Source organism: Contarinia nasturtii, unplaced genomic scaffold, assembly GCF_009176525.2.
Source record: "Contarinia nasturtii isolate CC-2019 unplaced genomic scaffold, AAFC_CNas_1.1 Cnas_scaffold_129, whole genome shotgun sequence".
NCBI classification, from domain to species: Eukaryota; Metazoa; Arthropoda; class Insecta; order Diptera; family Cecidomyiidae; genus Contarinia; species Contarinia nasturtii.
In genome coordinates, this window is record NW_022197486.1 from 6529334 (window position 1) to 6555199 (window position 25866).

Below are 25866 nucleotides of genomic sequence, written 5' to 3' on the forward strand. Positions count from 1 at the left end.
TATTTTTTCCAGAATTTGCATGCTTGCCAACATTTCGAACATGAAAGAAATAGAATCAGAATTGATTTTCAATCTGTTTCATTTTGGATTTGTGTGGTGTTCAAATTTTGATTTACACAGCTGTAATTATAGCAAAAAAATATTGTGTACAGACCTACTTGCGATATTTTTACTGGTTTTTGTACGTGAATTACATCAACTTTGGCGATTTAGTCACATAATCTCAATCATTTAGTCGAAATTTATTCTAGAAAAATTAATTACTAAATTCTGCAATGATGCACGTACGAAATATAGTCAAAATGGGTCAAATAAGTTAACAACGTTTTCGTTGTGAATGAGAGAAAATAAAACACTATTTATAAAAACGGTATTAACAAACAGTGGAAATATATAACAAGGTGTTCTTTAATTAAAATTGTGTTATTAATGCAAAATAATTTTGATTAAAGAGCACCTTATATTTTCATTGTTTGCTAATGCAACGTTTCGGAAATTCGATTGATTTGGTTGCTTTGAAAATTAATTAATATTTTTTTATTCTAACTTAATCTCAGTGTACAACAGGGGCCACACTACAAACATTGTTGTTTGAAATTCAAAGCCTAGTGAACTCACAAGTTGCCTTACACTAATTTCTAATAAAAATGAATTTTAATTTCTAAATTAGTTATTGATTGAATATTGTTGAATGATGGCTAGTACTACCGCTACATTTCATAGAATGGCAAAAATGCGATTCTGATCTCTATGGAGTAACAGTGGCCGATTGTTGTCATTGTATGAATCTCCTTTCATTTAGATGAACTCTTCGATAGAACACCTTACATTCACACTGTCTATTATTTTAAGTAAAATTGCATCATATCTGTAACTTTGATATAACGATCAAAATACAATGCATTTTTAACAATTGCCGTTTTTTTTGCAATAAGCCATGCCGACATTCATGTGTCTTTACAACGAAAAATGATTTATTAGTAGGATTTGTTATGAGGTCGACAAAAGCTTTTGCTCGGTTGATTCATTTTTATAAATGACTTTCAAGTTTGTGATTTCTTTGATCTTTGCTAAAAATGTGTCGTTTGAAGAAAATGAAAATTTAGTCACAATAAAATATTGATTGAGAAAAAAAACATGCACAGCCAAAAAGAAACTTTTATAAAATTGATTTTATTAATCACTTCTGAGCTTATGCTCCTCGTTTGATATCAAGTGGACTTGACAGGATAAAATTGGACTTTCTGAGCTTTGGCAAACTATTCATCGACAAAATTAAACGAATTTATAACATTTTATACTGCAATCTGTAACATAACTTCAGGCAATATTTTTTTAAACTTGTCAAATTCTCAAAAGCGATTCCAAAACTTGTTTCAATTTAACCGCATACTAAAAGCATTGAATGGTCAAGCTTTTGACAATTAAGGGCTTCAATTTGACAATGTCGCGCCATCTGTCGGTCGTTCGCAAAATCGCGTTGAAGCGATTGTGTTCGCTATCTATGTAGTTGTGTATATCATACGTATGTGTTATCACGGTATCGTTTTTCGTACTTGAAATTCACAACGATATTGTGTAATTACAATTTGTCATCAAAATATTCACGTGAAGTACACTTTGGATCGGCCTGACTCAGCACGAGACCCAAACATGCAGCGAAAACGAATTCGATGCGAATACATGCAATCGAAAGCATTTCAGCGCTGTCTATCTTTCCCTCATTCTTTTTCGATTTTCATACCAAATGAATGTACGAGATATAAATCGAAAAATTGCGCAAAAACAAAAACGAAATAAACAATTTTTAGCATATTTTTTTTTTAAATTGAATTTTTTTTTTCATTCACTTTCCAGATATAATATATCTTTCAACGCTGATTATATGAATAAACAGATAATTCCATTCGGTTAAACGATTTCAATTAAATTGACATTCTGAAATCAAGAAAATTTGTTTTACACTTTTTCTTAATTTTCTTTAATAATGCAGCCGTTGTTTTGATTTCGCAAAGTAGATAACTGGTTCAAAAAAAAATTGGAACTGGTCTATTATTTCAATAAATTGGTGTAGAGTGTGAAGTCGATTCTAATCACCCTTATGATTAATCGCTATAATTTATTTTCATGATCAGATAAACACCTAATCAAAATCAATCTTGATTCGCAATTTAGAAATGACCTTCCAAATTCAGGAAATTTCCAATTGAATCAAATCGAAGGAAAAATTCCCTGAATTTTTCTTGCTATGAAATGGTTTTTTTTTTTTGATTTTATAAAGATCTTTTCGAACTCTTTCTTATTTGATCATTCAGTTAGGTCTCACTATTAAATAAAATTTTTCCGAAATCAATTGCAAATATTTTGTATCAACTAGTCGGTAGATGTTACAGAATTTTGTATCAACATTTGTTGTAACTATACATATATCCAAAGAAAAACAAAATTCAGATTCATTCCCGTGTATGCACACAAATTTTTGTGAATAATGGATCGGAATTTACGGAGGCTATCTTGATTTTAATGCATTTTAATTGATTATTTACCTCTCGGTAAGATTCGATTCAGCTATTTGTTTGACTAGTTAATAAGGACATTTTCTAGTATTTCGATTAGATTTTACATCTAATTAAACGGCTCAAATGACTTTGGTGGGCAACAAGTGAGCAAAAACACATACAAAAAAAAATATTTTTCGTGTATAGCCGAGCATTGATGCATCTCAAGCGTGAAAATGATTTTTGCATAAAACGGTGATTTGTAGGCGAATATTTGCAACGAGTCATAAACTTGAGCATATGTATGGACAAATTGGCCATAAAGTGCAAGGTAACAAAATGCACCCAAATTGCATTGTCGATCAGCATCGAATCAAATGTTGATATTTGTCGTCGTTGGCGTTTAGTTGCCTGGACCTTGTTATTTTTTTAAAAAATCATTTTAAACCAATATTTATTCACATCGTAATAATCTATAAATATTTGGTTTCTATCTTATTTCCGATCAGTTTTTTTCATCTTCGATAAATAAATGCATAATGTCAATAGCAAAGGCAACAAATTCGTAATTTAATTACGCATTAGCCCAGTATATGTGTAGAATATTTCTACCGAAATGTTATAAAGATGATTCCGTGTGACATACCACACGTACGCAAGCACGAACTGTAAATTGATGACACTCAGCTACGGCTAACTACAGGATACTTGAAATGATGGTCAACATTTTAAAGTGTTCGACGAAAAAAAAACAAGCGATATAGTGTCGTAGCATTTAATTTGACACAACAGACATCGGAAAAGAGAAGAGTACATTTTTTTTATTGATTATGAAGTGCGAATTGAATATGTATACAATTTAAAGTTTGGACACGACTATCGATTTTCGCACAAAAAGCACATTATTTTTGGAAGTTCAAATCGATATACCAAACTATTTGGCGATATATTTATATTTGGTCATGAGCAAACATAACGAAATGCGAAGCCAATTCAGTTTTGTGCAAAATCATCACATTCTTTTATATCGCTTTAAACGCAATCAGAATGTATTAAAGAAATAAATATATATATTTGTACAATATTATCGTTCAAGTAGGTGCGATAAGCGGAATTTTTGTCGTGAATTTTAAATGAAATGAAAGAAGAAGAAGAAAACTACTTCAACACACAATGAATATGTTGCTTTGTCTTTACGGACACGTGAATTGCTCATTTTTTTTTATTTGTCTGCACGTTTAAGGCGCTTTTATAGCGCACACGAGTTGACGACTTTGTAAACCAATTTAAATGGAAACAAAACCGAAGAAGAAAAAGTAACGAAACGAAGATAAAAGCAAAGCATAAGCAACCCACACAATAAAATCGACCGAATCGATCAACATATTTGGATGAGCATTTTAGTGGCGTCGTTTATTCAATTTCTCGAACGATTTATTTATATTCGCGATCAAAAAATATACAGTACACATCTAAATAAAGCGAAATTATTCGTCAACTTTTTTTTCTTCTTTTCGTCATCTTTGGGTATGAATTGGCATCGGTATTTGCATTTGTGTGTACGATGGATCGCACGGGTAGTGCTTTTATTAATTCAACTCAATTAGTATGTTAATTGATGTCGATCAAATAACAGTTAATCACATCATCAATTTATATCAATCATACTCAAGTTGGGATGAAAACAAATGGCACGCCTTGATGTAAAGCGATCATTGTAAAGAAGAGAAAAAAAAATCGAGATCAGCCGTTTGTTTCCCTCCTTCGTTGTTGTTCCGAAAAGGCGGCTAGTGCACAATGAATATGCAAATTTTTCCAGTCTGAAGGATTTTTTCTGTTGCTCGTTCATATCATGTTTTAAAATGGTGATGATTCATTTTACTCGGAATCGGCTTTCAATCCGAGGCTGTTTCCATGTTCCATAACTATAAATCTACTTGGTCGCTTCATCATGTGCCGCACATTGAATGTTGTTTTTAGGTGATCAAGATATGTGATATATGTTGGACGTTTTTGTTTTAAAAAACAAGATAACATTCTTTTTTGCAGTATCACATCATCGATATAAATTAATTCGGCGAGTCATGCGAAGAAGCAACGGAAGAAGGAGACAAAGAGATTAAGCTTAAAATTTGCACTAAATTCAGATGAAATTACCGTTGAAAAAGCTTATCTTGAAATCAACTGGCACACAACGTGTCGCACACATGAAGCACCTAGGTGGTAAACAATGGCTGAACAAAAGATTATTGCCATTACCGTGATTCTGTAAATCTAGCGAACGCAATAAATTTTTAGTGCGATATAGTTGCTTTATTTTATTGTCAGGCTTGCTTCGAAATAGTTATCATGTTCAAAATATGTCTCGAAAATTCATTATCATTATTCCATAATGGACCGGCAATTTTGAAATTGGCGCACTTCAAACACCATTTTTGGTGCGATCAATCCATTCACGTGACGAAAAGCATCGGACGTGACCATACAAAAAAAAATCCCCAGAAAAAAAGATCACACGCAACTATAACCAAAAATATATACATTTATCGACCGAATTGGAATTTTTCGTTTGTTAATCGAATCATCTCGAACAAAATGGAATATAAACTTGAATTTGATTTCGTTGCCGCGCATAAAACACATTTATTGAATCAATTCGCACATACGTGTGTGTGTGTGGATCTTTGCCAATTTGGAATGATCACATTATTAAATGACTGAACATGTACAGATACAAAACAGAGAATTGGTAATAAAAGTGCAAAAATCTTTGCGTATCACCACCTCATATCCACTTTCATTCAATTTTTTGCGATTGATACATTTCTCACATGTGTTTGTCATGTGATTTCCCAGCATTGAAAAGAGAAAAAAGTCATGAAATTGATTATGAGTTAAGTAAATATCAGTTAACCGATTTGACTTCCTAACTTTTGATGTTGTTACTATCAACAATTATTGTGAAATATCAGTTCCTAACAATGACTAGATCACGTCATGACTAAATTGAGCAAGCAATCTTGAACTTATCACAAATTCTTCTACTATTGATAACAACGGGCACATTTCTACGGAATTGGTGTCACACAACATTCCTTTATTCGAAATAAACGTTTTTGCAGCTCAATCACGTGAACACAGTTTGATATAATAAAAGTGAAACGTTTTTCGACTAATTTTTTTTCGTCTTCTCTTAAAAACGTGACCTTTTTCACTCCAAGAGGAAAACAATAGGTTCAGATACCAAAATATGACTCAATTAAATGAAGCAGCACATTTTGTGTTATCAAATTGACTGTGCTTATTATCTTTGTGCTATGACTTACTTCGATTGGTAGTACCGATAGTACAATGCGCCATGATTCTTTTTTATCGTTATTTATATATATGGTGTATTCAAGTGATTCAAAGTCACTTGCATGCTTATTGTGGACTTTTGGTGTTTATCTCTAAAGCAAATGAATCGCTTGTATTATCGGTTTAAACGCATGCTTTCATGCAACTTGGTCGCGTGACTTTCAATTATAACCACAATTTGTGATATTGTCTCAGAATAAAACCGAATCATCGATAAAATGTTGCACTATAGAACTCAAGTTGCATGCAATATTGTACACCAGTAATGTGCGAGCTACATTTTACAGGGGGGGTGATTTTTCAAAAACAAAAAATTCTCTAGCAAATCAGACAAATTTTCGTTTTTTTTTTTTTTTGGAAGTCACTTTTTGAGGCGAAAATCCCTAGCAAATCGAAAGAATTTTCTCCGCGAAAAACCCTAGCAAATCGGAAAAAAATCTCTCGGAACCAAAAACCTTAGCAAATTGAAAGAATTCTCCGCAATTTTCTACATTGATGAGCTAAAAAAAAAAAAGGTCTTCACTTTTTTCGTGAAAAACCCTAGCGAATTCGAATAATTTTCACGAAAAAAAATTTCTGATCCAAATCACAGGGGGGTAAACCCCCCCTACCTCCCCCCTTCGCACATTACTGTTGTACACATATGAAGTGCACAACAGAAGAATATAAATGGAAAACGTAAAATTTAACGAGACAATTAAAGGCTATAAAAATCCAAGAGGTGGTTAAACAATGGTTTAATGAAGCAGAAATAAAGTAATATTGAAATCAAGCAAGAATCATGTAAAATAGCAAAAAAAAGCATAGGAGCAAATTGTAACCTTTAATCAAAAGAAAATAAGCACCCATAAAAAAAATTATAAATTTAAATGGCAACATTTTTAATGGATTCACGTGACTTTTTATACAAGATTTCGACATGAATTGAAATTTAACACACGATTTTGTTATCACTTGATGCCATGACTCGACAATACACCGTGTATTTATAATATAATATTTTAATTTTGTACTGTCATTTTTTGCCTTTTCTAGTGTTGATGGGCCGTTTTTATTTGATTCAAAATCAGAATAAGTTTGATAAAACTCAATACAAAATATTGTAGTATGATGACGAAGAAAAAATCTTGAAATTAGCGGTTTGAGCATGACGCATAACAAATAATGTTCTTCTTCTCTTTTTTTTTTTTCAAAACTAGTTGTAAATGGTCACATAATGAGAAAATTGTACCAATTTTATTAAGTCGCAATGTATGTACGTCATATGAGCATGATTTATTTGGTTATTGTTGCCAACCTGATGATAAATAATCTCTGGTGTTTTTGTTTTACTTCAAAATCCAAGTTCGTCAGTATTATTTCATAGTGGTTCATTAAAAATGATTGCAAATCGTAATTTAGCTCTTGCAAATTATAGTAATCGATGTTGCGTGCCTGTTATTTTAATTGTGACTGTGAATGCTCAAACAAATGTTGTCTTCATTTCATTTTCATCGAGACACATTCAAGTGTGATGATCAAATGTGGTTTGAGAATATATAGATCGTTTTGTGCACGATACGACAAGCACGTGAATGCATTTCAGGTTTTCGTTATGATTGTTTACATTTTGTTGTTGTTGTGCAGTGATTCAGCGCCGTCCAAAGATTTTATAAGCCATACGGAAATCAAATATTGTTTTTGTGAATGCGCAAGCGCTCAACTTAAATGTTCGTTACTGTTGAAACGAAATGGGTCTGTGAATGTCGTTGTGAATAACGAAGACGTCATTGCCGCTACCGCCGTCAGGCACACGACGTTGATTTTGATCACATAGTCTGTATATATGCGGAATGACTGAAAAGGCGCGCAACAAATGGATTTGATCCAAAATGTATTGCTTTCATCTCTCACTCACTCTCCGACACCAAATGAACCAGATAAAGAAAACCAACAACACATTTGCTCTCTATTCATTATGGTGTTTGCTTCTTGATAAAGTTTTTTTTTTTTATAACCATCTTTAACGAAGGTCTCGCCGCCGTTTTTTCTTCTTCTTCAATTTTTCGGCATTATATGAAAGAATCCCATTTTATTGGAACAAATCGCATTTTTTCTGTATTCTTTAGATGTATTGAGTGTGATGCGCAAAAAAGAATTGGCCAAAAAATGACCTATTTTTAGATATATACACTATGCACCTCATCATTACTGAATCACTTTAACCGTTTCGCTGAACTAATCATATTGTACAACGGATTATCAGTTTAGTCGGTATACTTTTATTATAATTTTCTATAAATAGGCGGGTTTTTTTGGCATTCATTACTCATCAAACGGCTCAATTCAATTATATAGCATCAGTACAGAGCGTAAATAAACTTGATTATTCATTGATCACAGAGAAAATGTTTAATCACATCGAAAGAGAGAAAAGAGAAAGAAAGCGAAAGAACGAATAACAGAATCGCACAGTGTATTTACACCATCAATCAAAATAAACTCAATAAATGAATGTATAAAAAAATAATAATCATCATCAAAATCGACAATGTCAACGCTTTAAGCGAAAAATCAACAGAATTTTGTTTGGCACACAGAGAACTATGTTGCGGGAAAATTATGATTGAAACGTGCAACACGATTCGCACAATGCGATAGAACGATGACGAAGAGAATTCATATTCGTACACATGTTCGTGTTATGAATGAAATTAAATAAATTTACATTCGCCTTTCATTCCGAATGTGTAATAAACATAGTTTCTGTCAATAAATTTTTCGAATTCGTCTGGCGTAGCTATTTTGATTATGGCGACAGCCATCTCAGGCGACATTTTTGCGAAAAGGAGCGAAAGAAAGAAAGAGAGAGAGAAAGAGAGAGACAGCAAAGTGACGATTGAACATTGGACCATCACAAATCGATAATTTCCAAGTCAACACATTGAATTTAATGATTATTAATTGATTTTAAATCACTAAAAGTTTAAATTAATTCGCTTGATAAGAGCGTAACAACCATTGCAACAACGAACGGAATAAGTGTTTATATATTGAGGAAGGAACAACTTAACTGCTCATACAATAAGTTCCATTCATAAAGAATGATTATTGAATTGATTACAAGACTTTTTTTTGTCGTTTTACCATTTGTTGGATCCGATCTAAATGTGTTGTGTCATGAAGAATGTTTTTTTTATCGAATTATGGTTGTTTTTGCCATCTTTAAACGGTTATTTCAAAATTAATTTACAAGCATATAGATAACTGTGTAATTGTGATGAATGGATCGTTTGTTTAAGTCACACGTTTTGTAATATCTAATGATTAAAAATAGATTTGAGACGAAAGAAATAAAAAAAAATACGATTGCCTCTGGTTTCGATGCATTTATGTCACGTGAAATAGTCATGTAAATAAAATTGTGCTGTTTATTGGTCCGAGGGCAAAGGAACAAAATGACGCAACTTTATTTGTCGTATGTATTTGGGTTCGAGAGTATGTATTAAATTGAAAGGAGACCAACGCTAATACCATACGGCCAATGTGACCCTCGATCATAGTCATCAAACAATATTGATTGAAATAATCAACTGAAAGGTGCCAAAACTGATTCATATTCGGTGCTAATGCAATTTCACACTGATGCACATTCGAATGGACTCTTCAGTTCAATGAGGACGAAACGGTTGACAATGTTATGAACGAGACAAAATGCATCTCGAATTACATGCACAACACCATCGACGATTTAGAACGAAAAATTATTGTTTTGTTTTGTTTTTGAACATAAAACCGAACGAGAGAGGGAGAGAGAGCTTTTTCTCTCTCTCACAATTATGCATAGTACTAAAAATATATTTCATTGCGACATCAGCATTTATTTTTAAGCAAGTAAAGAATGACTCTAGTCGCAACAGTTTGTATTTTTCTTTATTTATTTGAGCCAGGAAATTTGAAAAAAGTCCAAGAGATCGCTTTGCACAAAAAAAAAGCCATTTCGACGCAACACAGACACATACAATATCGTTGTGTGCGATCCGAATTTCGGATATATACTGCATAAGTTTTTTTAAAGTCATTATCTATATTAGTTCGTTCGCAGTTGCTAACACTTGTCTAATTGGAAAACATCATCGAATCATTGGGCAAAATATGCATTCAATATTGAATATTTTTCGAGCCGATTGTATATCCGTATGGCTTCGTTCATTATCAAAAGTCTTTCTTCTGTTTCATCGTCGTCGTTTATGAGTCGATTTTTTTTGTCATTCTATCACATGTTGCAATTGGCAAATCGATGGCACAGCGTGCAATAAGTGTGACGGAGAGCTAGAAAGAGAGAGAGGGAGAGAAATTAGTCCAAAAATAAAAACGGAATATACGTAAATGAGAATAATACACATTCAATAGATGTGTCTGTATTTGTAGTACACATATAAAGTCGTGGAGAGAGGCACGTTTGTGCGACTGAAACACATCTACCTCGTGCTACGGCTTCATTTGAAACGTAAAACCAGTAGTGGTCGATTCTATTCTCGAATCTCTCTTTCTATCGCACTATGTTGCGGCAACATTAGCTCTGTAAATATTTACGATTTAATGTATATAGACGTGCTATGTCACACACTGTTGAACGAACCGCATATGTATACAAGAATGATGAGCACATGTCGATATATGAAAGCATGCGGCACGCGATTATTTCGATAGAATTATTCATTAATATTCTTCTTCTTCTATTTTTGTTGAGTGTGTGAGATGATGAACGCATTATATTCACACACACACACATACGACTACGTACGCATATCATAAAAAAACATTGAAACGGTGCAAAAAACATCTTTTTCGCTTCTCTGCCAAAACAAAAAAAAAATGGTCCGACGGAATTTCATGGTATTGATCATTTGATCATCCGTTTTGGGACGCATTTCGATAACGTTCATAATCGCCATAAATATCAAAGTGATGGCAATTTTGCTCTTTCTCTCACACATATAACTGACTTTATGTCGAGAAAGAGTGTACGAGGAGAAATGAAGTGAAATTGAAACAGAGAAACACACATTTTGTTGTTGTTGTAATATTGTAAAAGGTTCTTATTTAAGTCGCCATGTCATTCGCGCTTATCGTGCGATTTTGTTCCTTACAGCAAGTGAAAACCGCATCGCATGCCGATGTAAAATAGAAACAGAACATAACACACTGAACGAGAATCAAACTAAAACCGTCTGACTTGTTGAAGAGAAGAGAAAAAAAAAACATTTTTTTTATTGTTGTTGCGTGTATGTGAATATGTGTGACCAAATTACACACAGTGATGCTACGACCGCGAGCGAGTGTGTAAAAAGTCAAAGAGAGACGAATTCGACCCGAACGAAATGAACGAATTAAACGAAAACATACACACAAAATGTCGAGGAAAAAAAAATCTGCACATGTTCGCTTGAATAGTTTGCGGCGTTCTCATTTATATTTCCAAGTGTTATTTTCTTCTTTCTTTCTCACTTTGGGTCGTGTTCTGTGTCTCTGTTGGATTTGAATATGTGTGGGATCTATCTTTCCTTTTCACTCGACGGCGGACAGAGAATCATGTTCCGAGTAGGAAAGCAAACGAGAACAAGAGTGTGAGAAAGAGGGAGGAAGAGAGATAGAGAGAGAGCGTGCAAACGAGCGGAAAAGAACGCGCATACACACGGACTACAACAGCGATAACATAAACGAAGCGACGATTCGATTCTATCCGCGTGCGATTGTGGTCGCGTAACAACAACGAAATAAAAAAAAAACTCAGTGTAACCATCTCGCCAACCAACCAACAACCGCGATTTATTCTGACAGTACCCTTACTCAGCACTCCACGGAACATTCAATATTTAATCAAAGTGTGACCAAGAATTAGGCAGACAAAGCTTCTGCCCGCAACAGCCAAGTGTTCGCCTCGAATAAAAGATTCTTTATTTAATTTTGTAATTTTTTAATTTTCGATTTTATTTTGGTGCGAAAATTATTTACTGTCATTTTCAATGCAATACAATACATATTTAAAAAAAAATAAACGAAATAATATCGCGTAGAATTTAAATAAAGTTAAACAAGAAACAAATTTAATTTTTTTGTTTATTAAACAAGATATTCAAAATTAAAAACACTTCTATAAATTGGTTAATCATCATAGTGCAAGTGCCTGTTGGAGAATTAAATCAATCGAAACTTAGTCGCCGATCGGAAAGCAGGAGAGAGAAAAAGTCTATCATAGGGACTTAAACATTTAATGTTCAAATCAAAAAGTTTTTACGATCATTTTGCCTGTTCATTGCAATCCGAACTGTAAGAGAAACAGTACAAATCAATCGATTTTTTTTATCTTTAATTAAAAACAATTGTTAATCATTCGAAAGAAGAAAAAAAACACATTTTGGCGGACGACTATCATTTCTGCGAATGCAAATCAAGAGCCTGCAGCACCACAACAACAAAACGGCGTAATTGTGGCACGGTATTCAAACACCAGGTAGAGACACAGGCTACAGGGGATATAATCTGAATGACACTCGCAAACCAATAGGAAGCACCCGAAACGAAAGAAAGAGAGAATCGAACAGATGTTTTTTTTGTTCTTCTTTAAATTCCTCAGTTACTTGAATTTTTATCGCGTTCACTCTACCATTCCGTCCGTGTGATTGCGTATGGTGTAGATTACAGCATGTCTACGGTCTGTTGAAAAAACGAAAACGCACACATAAAATAGCGGTGCGCATACTTTAATCGTCGTCACGGTGTGTGTATATGCGACAACGTTCCTTCCGAAAAAAAAAGTATTTTTTTTTATTATTAGTACAAATTCGAAATAAGCCACACGGTGAAAAAGAGAGAAAAACAGGAAAAGAACACAAATCTAGCGAAAAGGAGCAACACAGAACGAATTCGAAATTGAACGAATTGAGAAAATTGTTCAAATGATGAAACATAAACGAATTAACCATACAGAAATTATGCAGCCGCCAAAATCACAGCAAATATAAAGCGAGAGACAGAGAGATCGATAGAAAAAGAAAGAGAAACCTCGAAAGAGTGAGAACAAAGCCGAAATTATACTCCGCACTAACAGTATCAAAGAGTGAAAAAAAAGCGCCAAGAGGAGCCAAATAACAATAATAACAACAACGATTCATATTATTGTATGTGTAATGCGAGTAGTAAAGAAGGTAGTAGTTAAACGGCTAATACGAAAATTAATTATTATTCGCCGCTTTTTTCTATCGCCATTCATTACACTATAGCTCAAGCAAGAAAGAAGAAGACGGAAAATAAACACCGAAACTAGAATTATTATCGTTTCAATTTCAGTCCAGTTGAAAATTGTTGAGCAACACAATATATATTGTGGGAATTAAATGAACAGTTGATTCGAAATCCTTTAGAAAAACCAAGAGTTTTTTTTCTTTCGAAAACTGATTAACAAACAATAGCAACCGTTCGAATACGAAAAAAAAAGCGCGCATACACCAATACGAATGAATAACACTCACAGAGACGTAGAGTGAGAAGGAGAGACGCAGAGAACGTCATTCGTTAGAACCGAAGCACATGCATTCGTCGCGAGACCGTCGTCAGTGTAGTTGATACAGTTTATTTTTTTCATTTCTGTTTCATTGTTATATTTTCAACGTAAATATTGTGTTGAGTTGAACGAGTTACACTATCAAACCGCGAATACTGAAATTTAAGAAGACTTGATAAATTGTTCTTTTATAAAATATATCAAAAGCCGCAGAAACATACAAAATTCATCGCACACATTTTTCCACCTAAATACATACAAATTCGAAGAAGAAAAATAAGAAAGAGACAAAAAATCGAACACATTTCGACGAGTGTTTAAAAAATATATACATGAAACGGTAGCAAATTCAAACCGTCGTACGAACAAGTTATAAAACAAAAACGAATTTAATAATCAAAAGACAATAATAAAAAAATAATTAAAAAAAAGAACCGAATAGAAATATTTTGGTGTATTCTCGATTTTTGACGTTGATAAATGGACAGAATATGAGACATGTTTTGGCACAAAAGCGTTCGTAAAAAGATTAAAAAAACGCACCCAAATCCCATTGTGTGCAAACCAAATTAATTAATTTATTCGAGAGATTTACACTACGCACTTGCCACATATTTCCATTTAAACCAACATACTCATACGGCATACACACAACCGCCATCGACAACCTCAAATAGTCAGCGAACTCACACAGTTCACCGTGTGTCATCATCAAGTCAACCAAAATATATATATATATTAATTGTCAAAGTGCCGGCATACCGCGAACAATCAATAATCAGAAATAATGGAAATAAATTTCGTAAATAGACGTGCAATCGATCTGTGATTTTGTTGATTTTTCTTGTTTTTTTTTAAATATTTTTTTAAATAATTATTATAATTTTGTTGTTATTGTTATAAAGTCAACAACCGTTTGTTTTTTAATTTTATTCAACGATTGAAAAGAGAGAATTAACGTGATTTAAGACAGCGGCATAATTTGATTTTTTTAAAGTACATTTTTCGTTTAAGAAATGGTAAATATCTTTCAGTTCATTTAAAATGTTCACCCAATTTTGAAAAAAATGACATTCGAACAAACATTGTCGAATCGATTTTTTGATTGCGGGGAAAAATCAAACACAATTGCGGACGAACGCACATTTCAAAAGTGAAAGTTATTTCTTTTACTTACACATTTCTCTCTCTCTATCTATTCTTTTTCAGAATTATTCTATCGATTGTTGTTGAAACGTTGTCTCTTTAAAGAGAAGAAAATTTAAGGAATTCGAAATTAGTGCAGTGATTGTGGATTATAAAATTCGATAAATTTTATACTACGATAAAAGATTCACACAGATCAAATTCGAAATTTTAAGTTAGAATACAATTTTATTGTATAAATATAACATAGAAGAACGTAATCAAACACATACACACCTTTAAAATGCGGATCAGCGAAGAGAATCGTCGCCGGAATGGGCATGTACTTGTTTGGGATCAACCAGATTTGTCGCTCGACGACAAAAAGAGCAAAAGTAAGATTTTCATCACACATTTATTGTCAGATTTTTAGATAATTTTGATCACACCCTGCCATATCTAAACCATAGTCACCAAATCCGTTTGAGGAATTCAATTTGGTTTTTATGTGCGATTTGATGAATTAACGATAGTGTTACAAACATTCGAACAAATTATTTTTGTTTCGGACAAGAATGATTGTGATTTCGTGAATGAGTATTATCTCTCTTTATGTCAACTATAATTTTCGATTAAGAAATCATCTCGAGGGCATCGATAATTGATGGAAACGGATGAAAAGTAATATAATTGAATATTCTATGCACGGTTTCCTTTGCACTCAACAGCTCAACAGATTATGCTCAAATAAAACAACGACAAAAATGTTGTGATAAAAATTGGTGAACAAATATTGAAATAAATCACATAAAAATTGAATGATATGAAATTATCGCATCTGACATGATGACGAACATGAGATGTCTGTGCGTCTTGTGTTTGTTGTTTGCGCACCGAAAATCGTGTCAATATTCACGTTTCAAGCATTGCCGCGTCTGCGTACTGTCTTCGCAGTGTTCTTCTTTTTTTGTATCGTCTGTCGTATTTTTTATCATCTTAAATTCGCAAAATTCAGTTCAATGTAATTCAATTGCTTCATACTCGTATTTCGTATTTAAAAGAAAAAGTTAATCGTTCTAATTTATTATATGTTTCGTTCATCTCTAATTCACCGTATGTATAATACGTGTCAATGAACTTTTGACCAACGCGTTTTTGGAGATCTCCTTCCTACCAAAGTTCAGTCATAGAACAGAATAATTTATGAATGAATTTACCAATGAAAAAATATCAATAAATTCGCGATCTTTGATAATCTCTCTACTTACTACTCATGTTGATAATAATTTTTTTTCCGACGTGATGAGTACGCATACACGGGAAGGGGGGAGGTGATGGTTAAAGTTTCATTTTAAACAAAATTGGATGTTTTTCGAACGAAAATTGATAGGAAATAAAATTCGGTGATTTTATCATGAATCGTGCGCGTACGTGATGACTTTCATCGCCATACGATCGGGGTTAGTTCGATCCGTTGAGATTAGCATGATAGTTGACAATGATGTGTGAAGCACAGCCACTGTCGCGCTATATATTTTTGCTGTATTGTATTTTTAGCTGCCACGTGACGCTGACTCCCCTGAAATCACATTAAAAATATAACACGAAAATTCCGTATTCCTCTCAGCTCTTTGTCGTTCGCATCTTTACATTTCATTCATTCAATGATAATGATGTGAAATACTGTTGTTGTCGTCGTCGTTGAGGAGCGATCCGCGCACAATATCATTATTGATGAACTATAACGAATTTAATTCGAGGAAGAGAATGGGTTTTGTGATGCATAAAATGCATTTGCAGATATTAAGATTGACTTTCGAATTAATCGTATAGTTATTGCGCGATTTAAAAAAACAATCAATCGTAAATACTTATACACAAAAAAAAAAAAACAATAAAAATTAACATATTGAAAATAATGATGAACTTCCCCATTGAACGTGATTATGTTGGATTTTCAATAAAACTGTATTTTCTATTTCTTTTTTGTCGCATTTTCAAAGCAGATTCGATTTAAATTACAATGTACTTGAACTTCGCGTGTTCAACGACTATTTATCTACATTTTTGGATTTTTTTTGTCGATTGAGGTGTGATATCATACTCATTAAATCTCATTCGAATTAAACAAATAAAACTTTACATCAAATTATTCACTTCTATCCAGTTTTACATCTCCATGCGTCTGTCATTCTCTGTATTATTATTAGCAGTAAAATGACAAGCAAAAAAAACATTGCTTCTAAAAACAAACCTCATTCGAATCTATTTTTAAATTTCATTTGTTTTGTCGTTTTGCATTGATCGTTGTCAAATCAATGCACCAAAAACGGAGCTGTCGCCAAAGTTACAAATATTGCATATGGCCAATGCAAGATCTCTCAAATGGTTTTTTTTTTTGCAACAAAAAAGAAACAGCTTGATTTTCAATTACAAAGAACGTGTGTGCGCGAATCAAATGTTAGTGTCACTCGGGGAAAATGCACGAAAGAATACGATGCAAGAAAAAATCGAAAACATACTGATTCACTAGATGGCAATTCGATCATAAATTTTATAACCCGACATAGCTTCGCTAATGATGTACACACGCATTAATATGCATGCAAAAAAAATGCGTACACATTCTACTGTAAATACTAAAGTTAGACTGGTTTCCAATTCAAAATTTATCTGATTGATTTTTTTTATTTTCTCTCTTTTCATCGTTCACATTTTTCTCATTCTCGTACCGTACGACAAATTAAAAAAAAAGACTTTATTCATGAATATTCATTGGCGCTGTAATATTTGTAAATGCTTTTGTGGAACAGTTGTCAAAAAAAAGTGTTAACAACAACCAGGGAATAGAATTTTGACTGACGTCGACCATTTTTCTTTTTGTTAAATTTTTCATGGTTTTACGCTTACGCGTATTTATTGATTCACACTTAAAATTATTTCTCTTTCTCTGACACTCTCCATCAGAACCGTCTTATTGAAGGCGCAACGTATATTTTGCAACAAAATTTACACACTTTATGTTTCTTCTCCAATGTTTTTTTTTGTGTGTGTTCAAACACACTGGGTTTCGTGCGTGTACGTATATTTTTTATTGTAGCTTTCATGCTCAAATTCACTGAGTTTTATTATAAATTGGCAAATTTGATTGGCATTGGATATGTGAACAGGATATATATAAGTATCATTTAAATGTTGTTTGCATTCACATTCGAATGAAATGTTTGGATGGAGTTTTAAGAAACACCAAAAATATATCTGGGGAAAATTTACGTCTGACGTCATATTCCATGGAATCGCTGCAATTTTTTTTAATTCCAAATAGTTGGAATATACGTAAACAAACGATGGTAAAAGATCGAATAGATGACGCGATTATACACTTAAGTAATAAAAAACAGTGGAGAAAAAAATCCAAAAAAAAAAAAAAACCCAATGGGTCAAATAAATCACAGAAAAAAATAATATAATTAAGCATATTTTCTCGGCGTCAACAGATGATCTGCGCTGTTGGTCGCAATGTAAGTGTTATTGTATCAAAAATTTGAAGATCATTATAACAAAATTACAACGAAAAGAACAACAAAATACACACCACCTAAGCCAACATTTTAAAAACAAAACATTCCGCAATTTGCCAACAAACGTTTTTGTTGATGTTTGAATAACGTGTTTTCTTCTCTCTCTCTCTCTCTTTTTTTTTTTGTTCTCTTCAATTGAAAAACAACAAACACACATACATGCACACACATATATCGTTGAAATGCAGAGTGCAGTATGTTGTCTGTCATTTGTTGTGTGTTGATCATCATCAGCTGAGAAAAGCGGTCAACATCGAAACAAGATCGTGTATGTCATTGACTTGCATTGGTGGCTTGATTTATAATTTGTAGTTTTCCATTGAATTGCGAACAATAATTTCTTTAGTCAATTGTCGCCGCACTCGATCATAATCAACTCGTGTGTTATTGTTAGGTTTGAACTGTTTCACGGTTATCCATTTATAATATTGTTTCATTACGTTTACCATGTGTGCCCTGCCCATTATGAATAAATAGAACACACTGGAAACTACGGCAAGATAACGATTACGTTTATACTAGGGTGCATTTTTTTTTCTTCACCACAATTTTATGATTTCAAGAATCCGCTTTATACGTAATAAAATTTGAGCAAAGTTTAAACAACGATTTTTAAATTTATTTATTTACCATTTTTATCTGAATTTTTTTTTGTTAAATTTTGATAAACACAGACAAAACCAGTATCATACGTTTCATCATTCACGTGTGCAAAGAATATCAAAATTCTGAGAAATGTGCATCATTTGCGATGATTAGTAGACAGTTTGCGATGGAAGTCATTCGAAAAATTTGCATAATCTTGACAACGAGAGTAAATTACCCCTAGACTATGATTGCTCTTTTTATCTCTTCGTTTTAACTTGATTCACTCTGCAAACACACAGAGAGAGAGAGATTCCATGAATTAAATTCCATCTAAATGCGACGCTAGGAAAATTAAGGCACCGACTGTAACAAGTTGATTTTGATTAATGGTTGTTGTGCTTTTCACACATCAACCACTGTAAATAAACACAATGATCAAATGCCTCGTCGTGAAAATCAAGACGAACGCAAATAGCGCACAATCACGCGGAAATCAACAAACATGTAGGAAAGGGGAAAAAACAAATCAATTTCAATGCTGTTCGTTATGTGACTCATTGATAGAAACAATCTTGTGAATATTACAGTATGTTCGAATATTATGTAGCTTATTCTGTAATCAATCAGTCTGTGCCAATGTGTATAAGGGAGCATGTGTCTATTGGACGGTGCATTGCACAGTTCACGGCTAGACTTCAATCAAATTTCACTCAAGCTCAAGTTCGTTGACAGCAAATATGGATTTATTCATCAACGCCTGATCTCTTTACTTAATGTTCAAAGTTTGATTTTGTGTTTTCATTCGAAAAGTGACTTGAATAAACAGAAATCTCCTTCGCTTTATTGCATTCTTATATTACATTTGAAATGTTATTTACTTTACGATTATCCACTAAAAATAAACAATCTTTGAAATATTTTAAACAAATGATTCATTTATTTTCACTTCATTTACACTTATTGATCAACTTTATAAATGCGACATAAATATTAATGAATCAAATTATGTGTTTAGACTGTTTTTTTTTCTTTCAAAAATCAACTATTGAGAGTAAAACTTTCGTAATTGTTGTAATCGATATTGAATAATACTTAACGCTACAGCGAATCAGAAACGGAAATGGTTTCAAACAAACATGATCACTCCCCAGAATTCGATAGGTATTTTCCATAAAAGTCGTTCATCATTGAAGAAAATTTTAGTCACTAAAGTAAAAAAAAATCTCGTCCCATTTTTTTTTTCATGTAGATAGAACAACCAAAAACGCGGTAACTCATATACTAACAAGAAACAGCATTCGAACGCAGTGTCAGAAGTTATCATGCCATGTGTTGATTAAAAAATGTGATTAACATACGGAATGCCAAGACTTCTAGATGACAGTTTTTATGATCGTTGATGTGATAAGAGCGTTCAAAATGGGCACCGAAACAATCCCATTTCGCAAGATTAACAAAATAAAATAGTCATAGAACTGGAAATTTGGTCGATATAAACAATGAAATAGTAAACAAATTTGATAAGGTCACCGACTTTTATTAAAAATTGACTAAAAATTTCTTGATTTTTGTTTGAATCGTTTCAGAAATGTTCGGGACCCGGCATTTTGTGACATTTATGCTATTCCTGGGTATGGCCAATGCATATGTGATGCGAACAAATATGTCGGTAGCCATTGTTGCAATGGTGGACCATACAGCTATCGCAAATTCAACTCATGAGTTAGTCGATAATGAATGTCCAGACTCTGGTTATGATACCAGCTCCAATGTAAGTTTCTTTATATGCACTATTATTTATTTTAAAAATTCAATTTTCTACCTTATTTCCACAGTTTGTCTAATAAAAACAAACGCATACGCACACCTCAACGGAAACAAACTGCATTGGACAAACAGAAATGAGAATATTTCGAAAAAATCGATAAATTTATATAAACACACACACAAACCGAAATCCAAATGTGTATTATGTCTATATACAAAACATATTTTGATTACATTGTGATATGACTTTGTTCAAGGTGAACAAATAGCCTTTCTCTGTCTCTCTTTCAACCAATGGGGAATTTGTTGTGCGGTGCGAATGCCTTTTTTTCGTGATACGATCGAATTTAAAACAATTTTTGTATATACACTGCCGACCAAAATGTTTGACTTGCAATGCATGATTTCCAATGGAATTTTGCATAGAATTTTTGTGAAAAAAAAGTTCACTTGGCATTTGAAACTTCGCCAATTGATAAAACTCAATAAAACAATAGGCCAACAGTTTTAATTGTTAAAAAAATTGGAAATACCGTAAAACGTCAATTGGTAAAAAAATAATAATATCCATGCAATGGGTCCAAGCTTTTGAACGCCAGTGTATACGTATGTATAAGAGCACAAAGCAAAACAATGTATATGTATATACTTCATACAGAAATATGCCATTTCGCACGTTGCCAGTTTGAACAGAATAAAAAAAAAGTGTCATACTAATGAATTCTGCCATCGGTTGTTTGCTAAAGATTTAATATAGAATGCACGTAGTGACTAGTCAACAGGCATACAGCAGCCTGCTTTAAAAGACCAATTGGCAAACACTTATGTGACGTAATGAAGAGTTGAAATGCACGAGAGCGCATCACATTACTGTCGCCAGTTGTTGCGGTTGCAACTGATATATAAATGTATATAAATATACAACGATTTTGAACCGAGTTCAGTTGAGTAAACACACGTCCGAATAATCTTTTTTATTCTCTTCAATCTTCTTAACGCTTCCCTTCTCGTCAATTGTTCCTTTTTCTCTCTTTCTGTTTCAAGTGAAGCACAAAATCAAAGCGAGACAATATTAAAAAAGAAAAAAAGAATTTTGTTATGAAGTAAATGTGAAACGACTCATTGATCTCAAGTTAAGAGGTTAAGTGAAGTTCCAGTACTCATTGATATTTCCACTTTTTCGCACAATGGTCGGCGGAATATGTGTTTACTTTTTCACTTAGCGCAGCGCAACGCAAAAGACTCAAAACAAACTCAACTGATTTTGACATTTTGTAGTATTTATTCACCGTTTATTTGACTTTCAAAAAACGGAAAATAAACAGAGATAAGAGACTGATGCATTGGATCGCCAAAAAAATAATAATAAATAAACTATAGAGACTGTGATTTTGCTCACTTTCGTTTTAGTTGTTTACCTGATAGAGGAATGTTGAGTAAATCACAAAACCGTTTTTAATTCGATTATTTCGATAAGATTAAACATTAATTATTTACATAATATTAAAGTAAATTTCATTTTTATTATTTACAGCATACACAACAGAATGGCGAATTTCCTTGGAAACCAATCGAGCAGGCCGTTATTCTATCATCATTCTTTTATGGTTATGTTATTACGCAAATTCCATTCGGTATGTTGGCTAAGCGATATGGTGCGAGAGGCTTCCTTGGATACGGTATGCTTCTCAATTCAGTGTTCGCTTTTTTCGTTCCGGTTGCTGCACGGATGGGTGGCCTTTATGGTTTGTGCGTCGTACGTTTCATTCAAGGTTTAGGCGAGGGTCCAATTGTGCCATGTACACATGCAATGTTGGCCAAATGGATTCCGCCCAATGAAAGATCACGAATGGGTGCTGCCGTTTATGCAGGTAATTGTTTTTATCAATTCAAACGGATTTTTTTAAAAATTCATAAAGACAAACAAATGAACGATTTTAATGGTCTGAATTGTTTTGCTTTGATTAACAGGTGCACAATTTGGAACGATTGTATCAATGCCTTTGTCAGGACTTTTATCAGAATACGGTTTTGATGGTGGTTGGCCATCAATATTTTATGTGTTCGGTTTGGTCGGTGTGATTTGGTCGGTGGCTTTCCTCTTCTGTATTTATGAAGATCCATCAACACATCCAACCATCGAAGAAAAGGAAAAGAAATATATTTTAAGCTCATTGTGGGGAACAACAAATGTAGCCGTAAGTATATTTCAGCAGAATAATCGCTAAACAAAATCAAAATCAACTACTCTCTCTTCATAATAATGATAATTATGAATATATTTATTTTGCAGCAATCACCTCCGGTGCCATACTGGAATATTCTAAAGTCCCTACCATTCTACGCGATATTATTCGCGCATATGGGTCAAAATTATGGTTACGAAACCCTGATGACTGAGTTACCAACGTACATGAAACAAGTGCTTAGATTTTCACTTAAAGAAGTAAGTCGTTTTGTTTAACATTTAATTTGTAACATTGAATTGCATTGAAAAAGTCATCAAAAATTATTTGTTAATTTTTTTTTTTTTAATTTCAGAATGGAATATTGTCAGCACTTCCTTATTTAGCAATGTGGCTATTCTCAATGTTTATTTCTGTTGTTACCGACTGGATGATATATTCGGATCGTTTCACACACACAAACGCCCGCAAAATCATTAACTCATTAGGTAATTCATTATTTACTATGTCCATTTTCAACTTTTCATTCATTTGTTTTCTTTTTGTGTGTATGTGCAAATTCACAGGTCAATATGGTCCGGCTATATGTTTGATAATTGCATCGTACACTGGCTGTAACCGAACATTAACCGTATTCCTGTTAACACTGGGTGTTGGATTGAATGGTGCGATTTATTCCGGTTTTAAAATCAATCACTTGGACATAACGCCACGTTTTGCTGGCATTCTAATGGCAATCACAAATTGTACGGCAAATTTGGCTGGTTTATTGGCGCCACTTGTTGCCGGTACACTGATCAATGAAAAGGTCGGTGACAATCAATCTCTATCTTTTTTTAGTCCGAAATGTAAAATTAATTTTTTTCTTCTTCTTTGTTTTGTGTTATATAGCCATCGATGGCCAATTGGCAAATAGTATTCTTTATTGCGGCTGCTGTGTATATATTTTGTGCAACATTCTATAATTTGTTCGGTTCGGGTGAACGACAGCCTTGGGATAATCCATTGAATGATGCGCCGGTTGCAGCAATTCCAATTCGTCAAATAAATGGCGGAACAAATAATGGTGTTCAGTCAAATGGTGTACAATATAATGGGACAACGCCCGCAAGTAACGGGCAAACACAATTAAATGGAAATGGAGTTCGTGAAACGACACAATAACCGACCAATTTAAAAAATAATATATATATATAAAAACAACAACAAATGTATCGCTAAGCACATTCGTTTTTTTAAACACACGCACACACACATATGCCTCTGTTTCGATGTAATTCCTTTTTCCAATTAATTCTTTTTAGTTTATTTTTTATTTTTGTTTAAATTTTAATTTAATAATTTTTTTTTTCAATTTCCATTTTGGATGTTGTTTTGTTAGAAACCGAATTGTATAAATTGATTGTTTTATTTTTTTGTAAGAAAAAAAAAAGATATATACTATTTAAGTTGAACTCGATTCGCATGATAAATGAATGGCATTTTTCCTCATAAAATCACTCACAGAGACAGAGACACAATAAAATTGATTAAATCCGTTCCTGATATCGAGGAAAATGCTGCGAACGCTTGAAATGGTCGTAACCAAGAGAAAATAGATCATCCGTAAATAAAATATGGGAAAGAAGAAATAATAAATATGCCAATCGAGTGCAAATAATATTTAACAAAAAAAAACTATACATATATAAATATACAAAATTTCCAAAAGCTAAACGGAACAGCAAAACAAATTAAGAACAATATTCTCTCCTGCGCGTGCCACTGTGATTGAATAAGAACTTGAAAACAAGCAAAAGACAAATACAATTTGATGCAGTTAATCGATTACGCTCCGTTTTTTAACGGAGAAAAATGGTGCAAAATACATGAATGGATTTTATTATAATAAATATTTTTGAATTGATGAAAGAATGCGATGAACGAAAACAATGAATGAAATCACGTATCATTTCAATGTGAATCATGGATGGATTCCATTTTTCTGTGAAAATAATTATGCAATCACCGTGTGAGAAATGCGTCCTGTTCTGTTTGAAAAAGAAGAAGAATAAGAAGCAAAAAAAAATGCAAAGGAAAATTCAAATAAATCTATTGTTGTGTATTAAAACAGACAATTTTACATGTAGATAGCCTTTGAAATTTTTTTTTATAAATTTATAGATTTAAATGAGAATGCATGAGAGCATGGACGAGTTTGTTTGTAATTTAGTATCAGCCGAACAGAGAATTTACTAGTACGAATGGATTTTCTTTCAAAGACAAACATTATGAAAATGAATTTTAAAAACGCAGAGAGGAGAGAGTAGAGAAACAGAGACAAAAAATAAAAACCAAGTAAATAGGATGTAGAGTGTAAGTGATAGGATTTTACGGTTTGAAAATAAGAACACACTTGTTATATTAGAGTTTGTTTTTGGTATTAGCCATCCAAAAATGAAAAATATGCCTTATCATAGTTCCAGTATGCATAGTTATAGCTCATATTTTTTGCAAATATATTTTTATTATTGTAGCATGCATCAATATTTATTAATTACAATTTATCGATTTTAATAAAAAAAAAAAAAATATGAAAACAAAAAATACAAACAAACAAAAGGGAACCAATAAGAAATATAAGCCACTCATCAACAATGGCAACACTTAAAATATGTTGAAGTTTTACAAAAAAAAAAAATTCTTACGCATGTATTTTGAAAATAAATTGCAGCCACTAGTAAATAATTTTACTGTGGACACCAAAGCTGCCGTTCAAATTTAAAGTTCTTTTTTTTTCATACTTTTACATGAATGGAATAAATAAAATTCTTAAAAACCGTATTGGATGGATCTACGAGCTATTTCGTTTTCATTGACGTTTCCTAAATGTTTTAAGCTTGGGTCTTTTTCAGCAAGTGTTTTGTAGCCGAAAAAAATTCAACTTATTAGTGTGAAAGAAACCCACTGACATATGTTTAGATAAATTTCACGTGTACTTTCGAGAAGATATTGACCAATTTTAAAACCGCGATAATCAGGATGAACAACAAGTGCGTCGATATTCAAGTATTTTTGAACTTTGAAATAAGTATATACTAATGACATCATTAAATTGCTCATGGATCTCTGAATAAATCCAAATTAACGTTAAAGGTACTTTAATATAAAAAAAATAGTTGTCTTTTTTTCTTACAGTTATTGGATGTTTACTCTGGTCCTTCAATTCTAAAATCATT

At 32.8% G+C, this 25866-nt stretch overlaps 1 protein-coding gene across 3 annotated transcripts in view; it reads left to right on the forward strand.

The window, feature by feature from the left end:
• Nucleotides 1-25407, forward strand: part of LOC116350236 (putative inorganic phosphate cotransporter) — a 39436-nt gene extending 14029 nt beyond the window's left edge. For 2 of the 3 annotated variants that reach the window (XM_031781984.1, XM_031781991.1), the window contains exons 3-9: nt 20282-20466; nt 21997-22333; nt 22434-22660; nt 22756-22908; nt 23004-23136; nt 23215-23456; nt 23540-25407. In XM_031781984.1, coding sequence (XP_031637844.1) covers nt 20282-20466; nt 21997-22333; nt 22434-22660; nt 22756-22908; nt 23004-23136; nt 23215-23456; nt 23540-23812 — 1550 coding nt within the window. In that variant the 3' untranslated portion in view covers nt 23813-25407. Of the gene's footprint in view, nt 1-14298; nt 14421-14610; nt 14922-20281; nt 20467-21996; nt 22334-22433; nt 22661-22755; nt 22909-23003; nt 23137-23214; nt 23457-23539 lie in introns of those variants that run through there. The other variant, XM_031781979.1, reaches the window with a different exon arrangement.
• Nucleotides 25408-25866: the final 459 nt, after the last annotated feature.